The sequence below is a fragment of the Oncorhynchus keta genome, chromosome 1, assembly GCF_023373465.1.
Source record: "Oncorhynchus keta strain PuntledgeMale-10-30-2019 chromosome 1, Oket_V2, whole genome shotgun sequence".
Lineage (NCBI taxonomy): Eukaryota > Metazoa > Chordata > Actinopteri > Salmoniformes > Salmonidae > Oncorhynchus > Oncorhynchus keta.
Window position 1 is genome coordinate 68,324,274 of NC_068421.1, and position 15,089 is coordinate 68,339,362.

General features: G+C 44.2%; 2 protein-coding genes across 2 annotated transcripts; one reads left to right on the forward strand and one right to left on the reverse strand.

The window, feature by feature from the left end:
- Window positions 1-1,765: 1,765 nt before the first annotated feature.
- zyg11 (zyg-11 family member, cell cycle regulator) lies at window positions 1,766-12,126 on the reverse strand. Its single transcript, XM_035783292.2, has 18 exons — window positions 11,709-12,126; window positions 10,386-10,551; window positions 9,982-10,193; window positions 8,324-8,641; window positions 8,003-8,116; window positions 7,787-7,903; window positions 7,555-7,695; window positions 7,246-7,422; window positions 7,025-7,089; window positions 6,797-6,896; window positions 6,643-6,693; window positions 6,318-6,479; window positions 5,706-5,753; window positions 5,317-5,514; window positions 5,184-5,236; window positions 4,993-5,090; window positions 4,700-4,879; window positions 1,766-4,613 (listed from the first exon to the last, which is right to left on the reverse strand). Exons 1-18 carry the CDS (start codon window positions 11,709-11,711, stop codon window positions 4,597-4,599), a joined length of 2,220 nt encoding a protein of 739 aa, XP_035639185.1. The 5' UTR covers window positions 11,712-12,126; the 3' UTR covers window positions 1,766-4,596.
- A 21-nt stretch (window positions 12,127-12,147) lies between these two features.
- Window positions 12,148-14,009, forward strand: LOC118391826 (cytochrome c oxidase assembly factor 7). The gene is made up of 3 exons (XM_035783293.2): window positions 12,148-12,595; window positions 12,801-12,941; window positions 13,207-14,009. The coding sequence occupies exons 1-3, from the start codon at window positions 12,490-12,492 to the stop codon at window positions 13,647-13,649; spliced, it is 690 nt and encodes a 229-aa protein (XP_035639186.1). The 5' UTR covers window positions 12,148-12,489; the 3' UTR covers window positions 13,650-14,009.
- Window positions 14,010-15,089: the final 1,080 nt, after the last annotated feature.

The following is a 15,089-nucleotide window of genomic DNA, read 5'->3' on the forward strand; positions in this document are numbered from 1 at the left end:
ACAATACCCAATAATGACAAAGTGAAAACATGTTTTAAGAAATGTTTTCAAATTTTAAATACAGATCTCATTTACATATGTATTCACACCCCTTTGCTACGACACTCCTAATTGAGCTCTGGTGCATCCATTTTCCTTTGATCATCCTTGAGATATCACTACAACTTGGAGTTATGTGGCCAATTCAATTGTTTGGACATGTTTTAGAAAGAAACAAACCTGTGCATGTCAGAGCAGAAACTATACCAAGGAACTGTCCATAAATCTCAGAGATAGAATTGTGATGAGGTATATATGTAGGGATGGGTATAAAACCATTTCTAGAGTGTTGAAAGTTTCCAAGAGCACAGTTGTCTCCATCATGTCTACTCTGACAGAACTACTCTTTGGCCTTAATGCAAAGCGCTATGTCTGGAGAAAACCAGGCACAGCTCCTCACCCATCTAACACCATCCATACCGTGAAGCACGGTGGTGGCAGCATCATGCTATGGGGATGCTTTTCATCGGTAGGGACTGGGAGACTGGTAAGGATAGAGGGAACAATGAATGAAGCCAAATACAGGCAAATCCTTGATGAGAACCTGCTTCAGAGTGCAAAAGACCTTAGACTGGAGGCATAGATTTACTTTCCAACAGGACAATGACTCCAAGTATACAGCCAAACCAATGCTGGAATGGCTTCAGAACAAGAATGTGAAAGTCATTGAGTGGCCCATCTAAAGCCCAGACTTGAATTCCATTTGAAAATCTGTGGAAAGACTTGAAGATTGCTATTCACTGCTGCTCCCCATCCAATTTAAGAGTTTGAGAAAATCTTTAAGGAAGAATGGGAGAAAATCCCTAAATCCAGATGTCCCAAGCTGATAGACATACCCAAGATGACTCAAAGCTGTAATCAGCACCAAAGTATTTCCTCGGGTGTGAATACTTATGTAAATGAGATATCTGTATTTCTTTTAATACATTTGATAACATTTCTAAATATGTTTTCACTTTGTCATTACGGGGTATTATGTTTAGATGAGTGAGAAAAAACATCTTTCATCCATCTTGAATTCAGGCTGTAACGCAAACATTTTTGGAATAAGCGGTGTGAATACTTTCTGAAGGCACTGTAGACTCAGAAAAAGGGTTCTCCCTCAGGGACAGCCGGCGAACCCTTAGAACTATTTCTCACAAATGGTTACGCATCATCACATGAGCATTTCTGTGGTCCTTCGTTCTCACTCCCAGTGTGGTCTCCAGGCCCCCTTCGCTGTGAGGATGGCCAAGGAGGCTCTGATCAGAGGCATGGAGGTGCATCAGCTTCTCAACACAACCTTGTGTTCTAAATGGTCTAATGATTGATTGATCAATTAATCATCAGTCACACACATCCCAGCTCTCACACCCTGTTCATTATATGTGTGCTAGTGGCAGGTATGTCTGTAACCTGTCTGTGTGGGTCTGTATCTCTCAGGTGGACGTCACATCGGGGATGGCCAGAGAGGATGTGCTAAGCCAGGGTAAGAGATCAACTGGTAAAATGCCCATCTGCATTGTCCATGGTCAAACTGTAGTGGTATATCATGTCTCTTTCTCCAGCTGATCCTGACACGAGGGCATGGCTGCCTTTATAGACAGGAGACCCCCACTCTACAATGGAGAGTAACACACATGGAGGGTTGTGTGTTTGTTTTTTAAACTGCAGTTGTAATATATTTTAGCATATGGATCAAGGATGACTTTTGAGAAAGTAAAACAGACTGCCAGTTTACAGCCGATGGGGGTGTACATTCTTTATTTCAAAAACATGAAAAAAAATGACCCTCAGCAGCAAAATGGCATCTTAGCAAATGGCCTTCCCATTAGAGCCACCCCACTCCCAGTTTCATGAAATACCCATACAGAAAGCGGAAACTGTCACATTAGGGGAATGCACAGACGAGACTAAACTTTCCCACAGCTTCAATCATAGTGAGAGGACAACTCAAATGTAATATTCTGTCAGTATAAATGTAGAAAATACTGACTTTAGTTTACAGTTCAGTTTGTTCTGTGCATTTCTCTTGATGCCATAGAGAAGAGATACTTTGACCCATGCAGTGGTAGCATGCACATACAATGTGTAGGCTGATTTGAAATCAAGCATGTGGAGATTTGCCAGCAGGCATGAAATGTAGTTTCAGCCGCCATTGCATAGAGAATGAAGACGAGATCAGTAGCATATATCATTATTAGTCACAACCAGGCTCATGCTCAGGAGGGTGCAATGTACAGACCGTTGCAGATAGACAATTTTGTCATTTTGACGGCAAGGAAATAACATTTTTAGTGCGGCCCACAAAAAGCGAATGCAGCCCCTGGGGCAAAATGAGTTCAACACGCCTGGGATAGGAGTCCTTTTGGGATTGCGCTACTCTCGCTGCCTCTCCCCTTAATCGCAGAATTCTCAACTCAGTTTTGCCTCCTACGTTTTCTTAAGTACCTCCTTTTGAAATAAACAACGAAACACATGATATTGTTTCCAACACTTTAAACCAATCATTAAAGACTGTACTTGAGTATGGGAGATGAGAAACTACAAACACTTGCCTGGCTATAGCGGTTAGCACTTAGCACTGACTTCGGAGTCTGGAATGGCTCTGAGGTTGACGGCACAATGCGTCGATAATGAAGGTGGCTGTGATTTTACTGGTTGGTTCTCCTCTTTCTCACTCAAACACCCAGATGCACAGCCCCCGAGCGTCACCCCCTTCAACTACAACAGTTGGATTTTCAAATCCAAACGAGGTCTCAAACCCAGAGGGGGGAAAAAACTAAAACATTGAGAAACCATAAAACCCGCCACACAATTTCTGAGTGAATATTGCATTAACGAACGGCCTCCTTTCCAGACCAGGGAAGTCACAGCTCTCCCTGCGCTGTGAGTCATGTGGGCCAAGTCAGTACAAACACTCCCCCTAGCATCAAACACACACTCACCTATACACTGATCCAAATACGCAAGCATGCACACAGACCAGCAACCATGGAAGCACATAACTTATTTTCTTGAGTTCTTTCTTCCTACTGTGCAAAGTCGTATATGTATTCTGTCTTAATGTTGACCAGTATATGTATTGCCATTTTTGTCCACAAGGGAAACAACATTACTATTAACATCATTTTTATAAACCAGGAGAACTCAAATCTTGTCCTGGAGGTCCACACTACTGCTGGTTTTCATCCTAACCCTCTAATCAGGTACTGATTAAGACTTGCAACCCCTGGTGAGTATACACTGTGGCAAAAATGTATCTATAAATTAATTCATACATTTATAATGCTCAATTAAATACCAGAGAGAAAATAACCATGGACTGTATTGTGGACCTCCATGTCTGGATTTGAATAGTCCTGCTTCAAACTGGGCGAATCAAAAGATCATTCAGACAAACTTGAGCATGCTGGGAAATCACAGATGTGCATATATTAGCTAATCAGCCAGAGGGGCTGGACTCTCAACCCCAGAACTGAGCTTTAAGGCTGCTACACACTTTACACAAATGCAGCAACAGCTTCGTTTTCTAGGTACTTCTACATACTTTTGTGCGGATCCAATTTGGGAATGGCCCGTATACGCTGCCCCATCACTGTTTGCGTAGGGTATGGAAGTGCCCTCTAGGGGCCGAATCCAAACTTGGTGCACCTGCAGAACTCCAACCATGAATTGATGTCAATGGTGTTAATTGATGTTGATTAGTGTGACTCTTCCAAGATGCGTGCAGGATTCTTAAATAAGGATTTGGCCCTTTCAGAGTCCAACAGGAAAGAAACGGTTAAACCATATAGTTCAACTGGTTTTCTATTCATGCTATGGACGCTGTTAACCAACAACTCATGCTTGTCTTAAGGTTTATTTTTCTTTAGTTAAATCAATCATAATTTCCTTATCCCAACAGTAGTACACTGAGTCATACTGTTGCTTTTGAACCAAACAAGAAAATAAATAACAGCAAGGTATGTGTGCAAAGAAATGCGTCGTTTCTGTTCTCTCATTCACTTTACAGCACCACCTTGTGACAGGGTGTCTTTCTTCACCCCAGTTTAAAGGCGCCCACATACTAGGTTTGGTTTACGCCAAGTTGAACTCGGCTAGGCGAAGCAAACGTCTGTGCCTCGCATATACTCCCTTAAAAGACCTTTGCTTGAAAAATGAGAAAAGAAAATGCAATATTACCGTTTCTCCCTCTTGAAACGCCGTAGCAACATAGCCACCCGCTCAATAGTCAGAATTAATCTACGAAGAATCAAGGAATCTGTAAATCATCTTGATAAATTTGGTGCAGTATTTCTCAAGTGAAAAATGTGCAATTAAAACTAGGTTCACTGAATGACAAACACTTCAATGAAGAATCCCGTAGTACTGTTGACTTTGGCTTGCCTCAAGAACACATTTGGTGCGCGAACAACTGTAAAAAAAACCTGCGAACTCCAATATAATCAGAAACGTAAACATTGGGCGCAAACTGTTTCGACTGGGAAGCATGCGACAGGCTTAATGAACATGTGTGAACACACACACCTCTTCCTGGACTCTTGTCTTGACATTACAGGTGGAATTGGGTTCTGATCAGGGTGTATCACTCTCTGGAGGAGAAAGACAGAGCAGTTTTATTGACTTTTAACATGTTTTGAAATCACACACCAGAAATCATTGTGTGTGTGTGTCTCACCTTTGTGTGTGTGTGGGGGTGTTTGTGTGGTCTGGCCGGTGCGAGCCTGGTGGCGCTGCAGGCTCTCCAGGATGCCATCAGTCAATCGCATGACATCTGCGTGTGTGTCGGGGTGTGTCTGGACCTTTTCCAGCTGCTGCAGACCTCCCTCCTCCAGCAGCATACTGCAGTACCGAGGGGCTGCAGGAGTCCAGAGAGAGTACACTCACATTGATGACGCACAGAGCAGAATATACAGAAACGTAGGACAGGTAGAAAACTATTAAGCTCTATATGGAGTGTGTGTGTTTCACCGTTCTTGCTACAGACATGCTGCATGGCCCAGGCTGCCCACAGCTGGACTCCTGGGGTGTGAAAACACTCCAACAGGGGGAAGAAAGGGTTAAAGGACCTACAGAGGGGGGAGGAGATCATTAATACTCAGGCTGCATCTTAATAGTTTACAGTGGCTTCCTCTCCTCATGTGTGTGCATGGAGGTCTTACCTGTAAGCCACCATCTCACACTCTGGGGTCTGCCACTTCAGGATGGCAGAGTGCTGGAGGAGAGACACAGAACACGAGACAATTATTACACACACACAGGTGGTATAACAACTCACAGACCTCCCCCACGTACCAGTTGTTCTAGCAGGTCAGACCTCAGTGTGATACTGAGTGTCCATGCAGCCTTTCCTCTGGAGGTGAGGTGGGCCAGTATCCCAGCAGCGAAGTAGGACACCTCCACCTCGGGGCTGTGGAGCAGGGAGCAGATGTGATCCAGAAAGCCCTGAACCATCAGCTCCTCATGCAGCTCCCCAACCTCTGCTATGTTGTTCTGGAGCGAGACAGAGCCACACAGTCAGCTCTTCCACCACTTCAAATGGGATGATTCAAACATAAAACAAATCGGTTTCATCAGTAGTTTGTCTCTGCTGAATTCACTACGGCTCGCCCCTACGACCACAAACCAGGGTTACTGACCAGTAGAATAAATACACTGTCAGTCAAAGGTTCACTATGACTCACCAGCAGCCCCAACACCTTCTGCTGGATGGAAGACTCCGAGGGGAACGACTACAGAGAGAAAGAAAGGGGACAATAGAGGCGTGAGTGAGTCAACTTGCACTTCAGGCAGTAAGAACATCAGAGAGAGAGTGTTGTAACTAGCACTTTAATGAACAGCTCTAGGGTCTGTGAGTATGTGTGTGTACTACCTCCAGAACTTTAATGAACAGCTCTAGGGTCGGTGAGTATGTGTGTGTACTACCTCCAGAACTTTAATGAACAGCTCTAGGGTCTGTGAGTATGTGTGTGTACTACCTCCAGAACTTTAATGAACAGCTCTAGGGTCTGTGAGTATGTGTGTGTACTACCTCCAGAACTTTAATGAACAGCTCTAGGGTCTGTGAGTATGTGTGTGTACTACCTCCAGAACTTTAATGAACAGCTCTAGGGTCTGTGAGTATGTGTGTGTACTACCTCCAGAACTTTAATGAACAGCTCTAGGGTCTGTGAGTATGTGTGTGTACTACCTCCAGAACTTTAATGAACAGCTCTAGGGTCTGTGAGTATGTGTGTGTACTACCTCCAGAACTTTAATGAACAGCTCTAGGGTCTGTGAGTATGTGTGTGTACTACCTCCAGAACTTTAATGAACAGCTCCAGTCCCTGGTTCTCTATAAAATGGCGGCAGGTGGTTGGTGATTCGTCGGTGAGGTTCCAGAGCGCGCTCAGTGTGAACTTGAGGGTGGCATCCACCCCGCCCTGAGTCGCCTTCTGACGCACAATGTGGAGGAGTTGCTGCAGAGAGAGAGAGAAAGAGGGATAGAGAAAGTGGGGTATAGACAGAGAGATTGTGACAATTACTGTATTTCTTTTTAAACACTGCAGACAGCGATTCTTTCGATTGGGAAGGCATGCCAATGACCAGCTGTGTGAATGGAGGATGTTTGAACAGTCTCACCTTCACTATGAACAGCTCTGCTCCCAGCTGGGCTGTCTGCTCTGTAGATAACTGTATAGGAAAACACACACATCAGCAAAGACCAAACCTCAAACACATTTCTAATACCATATTTGACACACAGTCAGACATGTAGACACACACACACCCCTACCTTGGCAGCCAGTATAGAAATTATAGCCACAGCCATCCTCTGCATGTTCTGGTCCTCATGGTTACATAGCCACTGCATCACCAGCTTAGCAGCCTCAAACCTGGATTATAGACAACACACATGCACAGTACAAAGGATACGTGCATTGTACATACTACATCTCTCATGAGACGCAATCTTAAAGGATGAATACATCTACAGTGAAAGTCATTCAATGTGTATATCTACCTGTTGAAGGGGACCTCCTGCAGTATGCGGTCACTGCACAGAGAGAGAAGGCAATTCTTTTGCAACTGGAGAAAAAGGATCCAAGATGATGGTTAGAGCCAAAACAAAAACCTCACTCAAGCCTGGTCCAGAAACAGCCCCTAGCCAGTCTGTGTTTACAGATGGGACGAACCTGGATATGTGTAAACAATATGGAGGAGAAGGTGAGAGTGTGTGTGTACCTGTTGGTGGTTAGGGAAGGTCCTCATGGCCTCCAGCAGTAGTTGAGTGACTGTGCCAAGCAGTCTAACAGGCATGCCCGCTGCCAGGTCCTGCTTGGTCAGGTTAAACACACATGCACTGGCTGCCAACTGGACGTTCAGGGTGGCAGGGTGGTTCTTCATCCCCAGTATTACCAACTAGAGACAGAAGGATCGAGGAAGAAGAGGGAGTGACTAATTACTTTATAAAAATGTGGACACAGAGCCATGCTGTTGTAAGATGTATTTTGAGGTGAAGGGTAGAGTAGACATTACACAATGTGTGTGTACCTTGAGTATGTCAGGCCGTGGTTTCTCCATGACGTGAGTGAGACTGAACAGATGAAACAGAGCCTCTCTGACAAAGCCGTCTCTCTCACTGTAGCGAAGCAGCGACTCACAGATCTGAGTCTCATTGGCCTCTCCTGTCACCTGCCAAACAGAGGACACATACATAGCGTGGTGCTCAGTCAGTATTGCTGCTTCCTCTACAACGACAGAGAAGAAAAACAGTGAAACCCACCTTGAGGATGCCCTCTCCATTGAGGAAGTCAGAGAAGCCAGCATCTGTAGCCAGCAGACCAACAAAGGTCATCCCTGGACGTTCCTCTACAAACGCCTTGACCGCTGCATCTGTCACCTGGCATAACACACACACCAGGTAAACACTCTACACACACAGCTGCAATACACACACTCACAACTCGAGCCAACTCCACTCATACTCTGTCTCCAGTACCTGTTTGCGTCCAGACACATCCAGAGAGACCAGAGCAGGCAGGATCCCAGGTTCGCCCAGCAACTGGTGAGCCACGTCTGATGTGAACTGTTTATCATCACTGATGTCCAGGTGCTGCATAGGTAGGTTTTCACACATCCACAAAAGCACTAGTATCATAAATAACACTATTCGAGCACCACAAGTAAACGTCAGGGATAGCGAACAATCACAGTGCTGGAACTAGAAAAAAGTTTAAGAAACTTCACTCAGCGATATATATGCTTTTTATAGTGGAGCAAATGAAAACAGAACTTGAGCATTAGAGTTGTCTCCACCCACCTGCAGTGCCTCCAGTTGTCCAATGACGGCCAATAGCTGTGCGGTGCTCATCTCCAGCCTCTTCAGCTGGTGTAGTGTTAGTGACCTCAGCCTCTCCCTGAGGCCCAGTAGAGGACTGAGGTTGGTTACTGAGGTGTTGGACAGGTCCAGGCTCTCCAGGCGGGGTAGGGAACACACGTCAGCCAGCCCAGCGTCGTAGAAGTCCACATTGGCCAGGGAGAGGGAGCGGAGCCCCTGGAGAGAGCTGAAGCGGTGATGAGATGGTTCCTCCAGAGAGGACATGGTTAGACCTGTCAGGACCAACCGCTGTAAGCTCTCCTGTGGGGAGGAAGAGTGTTTGCGGTTGTCTGTCCCTGCTGGAAGCTCTCTTATCTGTGTACACCGCATTCGGAAAGTATTCAGACCACTTGACATTTTCCAAATATTTTTACGTTACAGCCTTATTCTAAAATTTCCTCATCAGTCTACACACAATACCCCAGAATGGCAAAGCAAATGTTTACCTATTTTAAAAAGATATATAAATAATAAACTTATTTAAGTAAGTTTTGAGACCCTTTGCTATGAGACTCAAAATTGAGCCCAGGAGCATTGTTTCCATTGATCATCCTTGAGATGTTTCTACAACTTGATTGGAGTCCACCTGTGGTAATTTCATTTGATTGGACATGATTTGGAAAGGCACACACCTGTCTGACCAAGAACTCGATGGTCACTCAGACAGAGCTCCAGAATTCCTCTGTGGAGATGGTTGTCCTTCTGGAAGGTTCTCCCATCTCTGCAGCACTTCACCAATCAGGCCTTTATGGTAGAGTGGTCAAATGGAAGACACTCCTCAGTAAAAGACGACAGCCCGCTTGGAGTTTGCCAAGAGGCCTCTAAAGGACTCTGATCATGAGAAACAAGATTATCTGGTCTGATGAAACAAAGATTGAACTCTTTGTCCTAAAAGCTGAGCGTCACGCCTGGAGGAAATCTGGCACCATCCCTACGGTGAAGCCTGGTGGTGGCAGCAGCATACTGTGGGGATGTTTTTCAGAGGAAGGGACTGGGAGACTAGTCAGGATCGATTCAAAGATGAACGGAGCAAAGTACAGAGAGATCCTCGATGAAAACCTATTCCAGAGTGCTCTGGACCTCAGACTGGGGCGAAGGTTCACCTTCCAACAGGACAACGACCCTAAGCACACAGCCAAGAGAATGCAGGAGTGGCTTCAGGACAAGTCTCTGAATGTCCTTGATTGGCCCAGCCAAAGCCCAGACTTGAACCCGATCGAACATCTCTGGAGAGACCTGACAATAGCTGTGCAGCGACGCTCTCCATCCAACCTGACAGAGCTTAAGAGGATCTGCAGAAAAGAATGGGAGAACTCCCCAAATACAGGTGTGCCAAGCTTGTAGAGTCATAACCAAGAAGACTCAAGGCTGTAATCGCTGCCAAAGGTGCTTCAACAATGTATTGAGTAAAGGGTCTGAATGCTCCTTTTTCACTTTATACATGTGCAAAAAACTGTTTTTGGTTTGTCCTTATGGGGTATTGTGTGTAGTTTGCTGAGGAAAAAAAACAATTGAATCCCATTTAGAATAAGGCTGTAATGTAACCAAATGTGGAAAAAGTCAAGGGGTCTGAATACTTTCTGAATGCACTGTATGTTTACCTGGCAGTGTTTGTTGGAGGCCAGTCCCTGTAGTATGTCAGAGATGGTGAGGTCAGCGTTTACCCTGGCAGCATCCAGCTCCAGCAGACGGTGAGGACAGAGAGCTCTCTGGAACGCCTCGGCAGAGATACGAGCAGTCCGGATACACGCACGACGCAGCCGTAGGTACTCACAGCTACGAAACACTCCCACTGTACTGTCATTCAACAGACCTGAAAACACCACCCACACTTTTCTTGTAAGAGCTGGGCTGGGAAAAATATCACCCAATGACTGGAAATAGCCCATTACTGCTCTAGACACTGAATTAAAGGCCTGTTTCATGTTTTTGTACTAATAATGAAGGTAAGGATCTGAGCTTGGATCTGTGACCACTGACTACTTCATGTTCGTTGCTCACTTACCTTCAGTGGCCATCTTAGCTAACAGCTGGTCAGCTAGCTCCTGGGGGAACAGTAAAGAGTCTCTGAGACAGAGAGATCCATCGGCGTGCTTCGCACAGAACTTCTCCAGGTTCCCACTCATGTAAGACAGACACAGGTCTGTCAGAGATGCCGGGGACGCCTCGTCCTGGAACACACACACACACACACAACATTAGACACTTACACTACATGACCAAAACTATATTGACAACTGCTTGTCAAACATGGGGATTAATATGGAGTTGGGATCCCCTTTGCTGCTGTAACAGCCTCTACTCTTCTGGGAAGGCTTTCCACTAGAACCAAAAGACCTAGCCCGAACCATGAAAAACAGCCCCAGACCATTATTCCTCCTCCACCAAACTAAACAGTTGGCACTATGCATTGGGGCAAGTAGTGTTCTCCTGGTATCCACCAAACCCAGATTTGTCCGTCTGACTGCCAGATGGTGAAGTGTGATTAATCAATTCAGAGAACACGTTACCACTACTCTAGAGTCCAATGGCGGCGACCTTAACACCACTCCAGCCAATGCTTGGCATTGCGCATGGTGATCATAGGCTTGTGTGTGGCTGCTCGGCTATGGAAACCTCGAAGCAATATCTGCTCGTCATGAAGCTCCCGACTAAACGTTATTATGCTGACATTGGACAGACGGTTTTTACTCGCTACGTGCTTCAGCACTCGGTGGTTCTGTTCTGTAAGCTTGTGTACACTGAGCCATTGTTTACAGTTGACCGGGGAAGCTCTGGCAGGGCATACATTTGACGAACTGACTAGATGAAAAGGTGGCATCCTATGAAGGTGCCACGTTGAAAGTCACTGAGCTCTTCATTAAGGGCAAAATTTGTCTATGGAGATTGCATGGCTGTGTGCTCGATGTTATGCACGGGTGTGGCTGAAACAGCCGAATCCGCTAATTTGAAGGGGTGTCCACATACTTTTGTATATATAGTGTATGCCAGCAATCCCAAATGGCATACCAAGCATATGGCCAAAGTTAAAATGGTCGCCAATGAGACCTGATACCCATAACTCCCAGGAGGTAGAGTATGTCTGGAGTGGTGGGCTGTTGTCAAACCCCAAAATAACGAGCAATGATCGCTAGATAATTATCCATCCTCCTGAGCGAAAAAAAAAGAAGAAGGTTTAACTAGTTAACGACGTGGATCAAATTTCAGCAGATATCTAACGAAGACTAGTTAGCTTGCTACTGGTATGCATTGTTCGATGCCTTGCTGGTCCTTGTCGACAATGCACGACAATTGAATTCTAGACATTGATATCGAAAACAAAACTCACCATTTTCAAGAAATTGAAGGCTCGACTCCCGACCAAAGATCAATATCGCTACTGGTCTCTACCTACGCCGAGTCGTCTCGGTTTGCCTTGTTAACCTGCTACTTAGCTAGCCTAATCTTGCTGGATTATTTTTTGTAAGGTGATAACTAGCTATCTAGCGTTTTAACGTTAGCTACAAGCTAGCTAACTTGTTGGTACCGAACTAAAATAGAAAATCGATGTTCCTGGAAAACGATTAATATAGTTGTGAAAATGTTTCGACTTCATTTTCAAACCATGTCCGTTAGTTAACCTAGGCTGAAGGCTGACACTAATCTAAATCTACACACATACTTGTTTTTAACGACAGCTTTACTTTTTTAATTTAGGGGGCTAAATCAGCTTTAATATTGCAGATAGAGTGTAGCTCTATTTTTGTTGACAAACCGTCAAAAAAAAAAGGTGACACAGGAAGTACATCACCGGTCGATGGGGCGGGACTACGGAAGCCCTTTCGTGCATATTACAAAACCAGGAAGAAAGTCTCAGGAATGAGCATCTCTACCTTTTTTTTTTTTTTTTCAAACGAAAATAGATTATAATTCACTGCATGTCCGTCACATTGTCCACTATCAAGGTGATCTCTAAATACGCTTAAGTTGTTTTTCAACGGGACCAGACGAGCTCTTTCTTAAATTGTTACCTCATCAGTTCAACACCAAGGTCACAAGGAAGTTCTGGACTTTTCAACACGTGTTGTTTTTAGACAGTGTTTTTTTTAGGACACTACACCGTTTGAATCATGTCTGGACTCATAAACTTTGAGGACGAAAAGGAGGTGAAGCAGTATTTGGATAACATAGGTGTGGAATTCAGCTACCAGTGTTACAGAGAGAAGGACCCTGAAGGTAAGGAGCGAAGTGCACTGTCCTATACACTGCTGAAGGGAGTGATGTTAAGCAAATGGTCCATAATTTGCTGTCCCCTAACTGGGGTTCTGAACCACTGATTATGCTTGGTGTTAAGGTGTCTTTATGCCTCATGTAGTACTATAACCTTCACACCGTCTAACTCATTATTGTGGCTAACCTCGTGTATTAATTCTGCTGCCAGGGTGTCAAAGGCTTGCTGACTACATGGAGGGAGTGAAGAAAAACTTTGAGTCTACAGCCCAGGTGCTCAAACACAACTGTGAGACTAATAAACATGGCGAAAGCTGCTACAAGCTCGGGGCTTACTATATCCAAGGCAAAGGTACACAACTACACCACTAAACTTAATCCTATTCACTGGCAGATTACAACAGCAAAGCCTGAAACAATTTGCGTTTTTAACTAGACAAGTAAAAGATTTAAAGATTTGATTAGAGAGAGTATGGCTTTTGCTTGACAAATGTTTTAAGACAAGTCATCTTATTAATTAGAAATATTAGGATGATAAGAAAGTACTGATAGACAGAGAGACCCTGAATCCATCCCCCAAGTGGTCAAGTGCAACATGTTCTAAATCTCTCTATCAGGGGGATTTGCAGAGAATCTGAAAATGGCCTACTCCTGCTTCATGACGGCCTGCAGCAGTGGCGGTAAGAAGTCTGTGGACGCGTGTCACAACGTGGGTCTCCTCGCCCATGACGGTCGAGCCATGGAAGCCGGCCCTGACCCGGTGGTGGCTAGGCAGTACTATGAGAAGGCATGTACAGGGGGGTTCGCACCCTCCTGCTTCAACCTTAGTGCCATGTATATCGAGGGCTCCCCGAAGCAGAGTAAGGACATGGGCCTGGCTCTGAGGTATGCCACAAGAGCCTGTGAGCTAGGACACGTCTGGGGTTGTGCTAACGCCAGTCGTATGTATAAACTGGGGGACGGGGCGGAGAAGGACGAGAAGAAAGCAGAGGAACTTAAGAACAGGGCGAAAGAGCTTCACTTCCAGGAGAAAGAGAGGCAGCTCAAGTTTGGGGAATGAAGGGGTTTGTCAGAGAGAAGTTGTTTCAATAAATCTTTGTTCCAAAGGGGCAATTTGTTTTGAATGATTGTCCAGGGTCATGTGGTGCTTCCTCTTGGGCTGTGTGTAACCTGACATGCTACATAGACATGACTGCTTAGTGCTGGCCAAAGGTTAAAGAATTCATTTGTGTGTTTTAACCTGTGTGTGGATGGTTTATATGTTGCTTCGTAATACATTTACATGTATTTTTTTTCTCTATGGGGTACCGACTCTGTCAATATGAAATTGTCCATCTCGACATGTACACATTCTCAGTCCAACACATCTGCCTGAAAATTGACAACAACTTGACCTGATTAAAATTAGTTCCCGCAAACAGCTCAGTTCATGTGGCGTCATTATAGTTAGGAATCCATGATGGAGAGTATCTCATCATATATGGACAGTGAGAAAAGGGTGCCGTTCATAGTTGAGCGTGTCACAATGCAGCAATCTGGGAAGTAAATCTGTTCTGCCACTAGATGGAGTCAAAGTCAAGGAAAATGAGTCTGCTATGGGGTATGGCAAATCTACTGTATTGGTTAATCAGGGCTGGTGTAGGAGTTTTATTTTCTTATCTTTCATTTGCTCATCGCCCTCTGTGCTGTGTTCAAAATATAATAATCAAATGGGACTGAGTAGAGGTAAAACGTGTGGTATTATAGCATATTTCTTGCGATTTTGCCATGAGGCTGAGAGGACATGTTGCTGTTTTAGAGGTCTGAGATTCTTAAAAGACAGGACAATCTGAACTTTTCCCCACAAATATGTCTTTATTAACAACATTTGAAATATTTTTCGATAGACCAAAGTACCGACAATCACACCTTGTAAAGGAACATATTTTATTTTATATACCATAAAAGGCATTTCATTTGTCCAATTATTGTCCAAGTGTTTAAAGGCCTTGATTGTTTAATTCTAATGTGATTATTCTGATATGTAATACAGTTTTCTAAACTTATTTTTGTTTTGTTTGGATTTATAGCACTAATTGCTCTAGGGCTAATTTTGTTTGCAATTTGCTATGTTTTTCTAGTTTTAGAACATAAAACAACATAAAGCAAACGGTATCCCTTATGTCTAGCACACCAAATACATCAATTGTTTACGCATATGTTAACAAACCGTGATTACATTATTTTTTGTTGTTGTTAAATATTGACCAAAAAATATGGACTCTATCGGTGACGGAGTTGACAACCAATACTCAAAACAGACATTTTTGCCTCTAAAACTAAAAGCTCAATACAAACATTTGTAAAATATGGAGAATTATTCATTTAAAAATCCCCAATTAAAAACAACCATTCTATCAGATCTTTAAGCACTCTGACAGAGTTGACAACTGTTTCATTTTTCTTAATTTGAGTTTATTTTATTTTTTACAGGGACAGTGCACAGTAATCAACGTTTCAG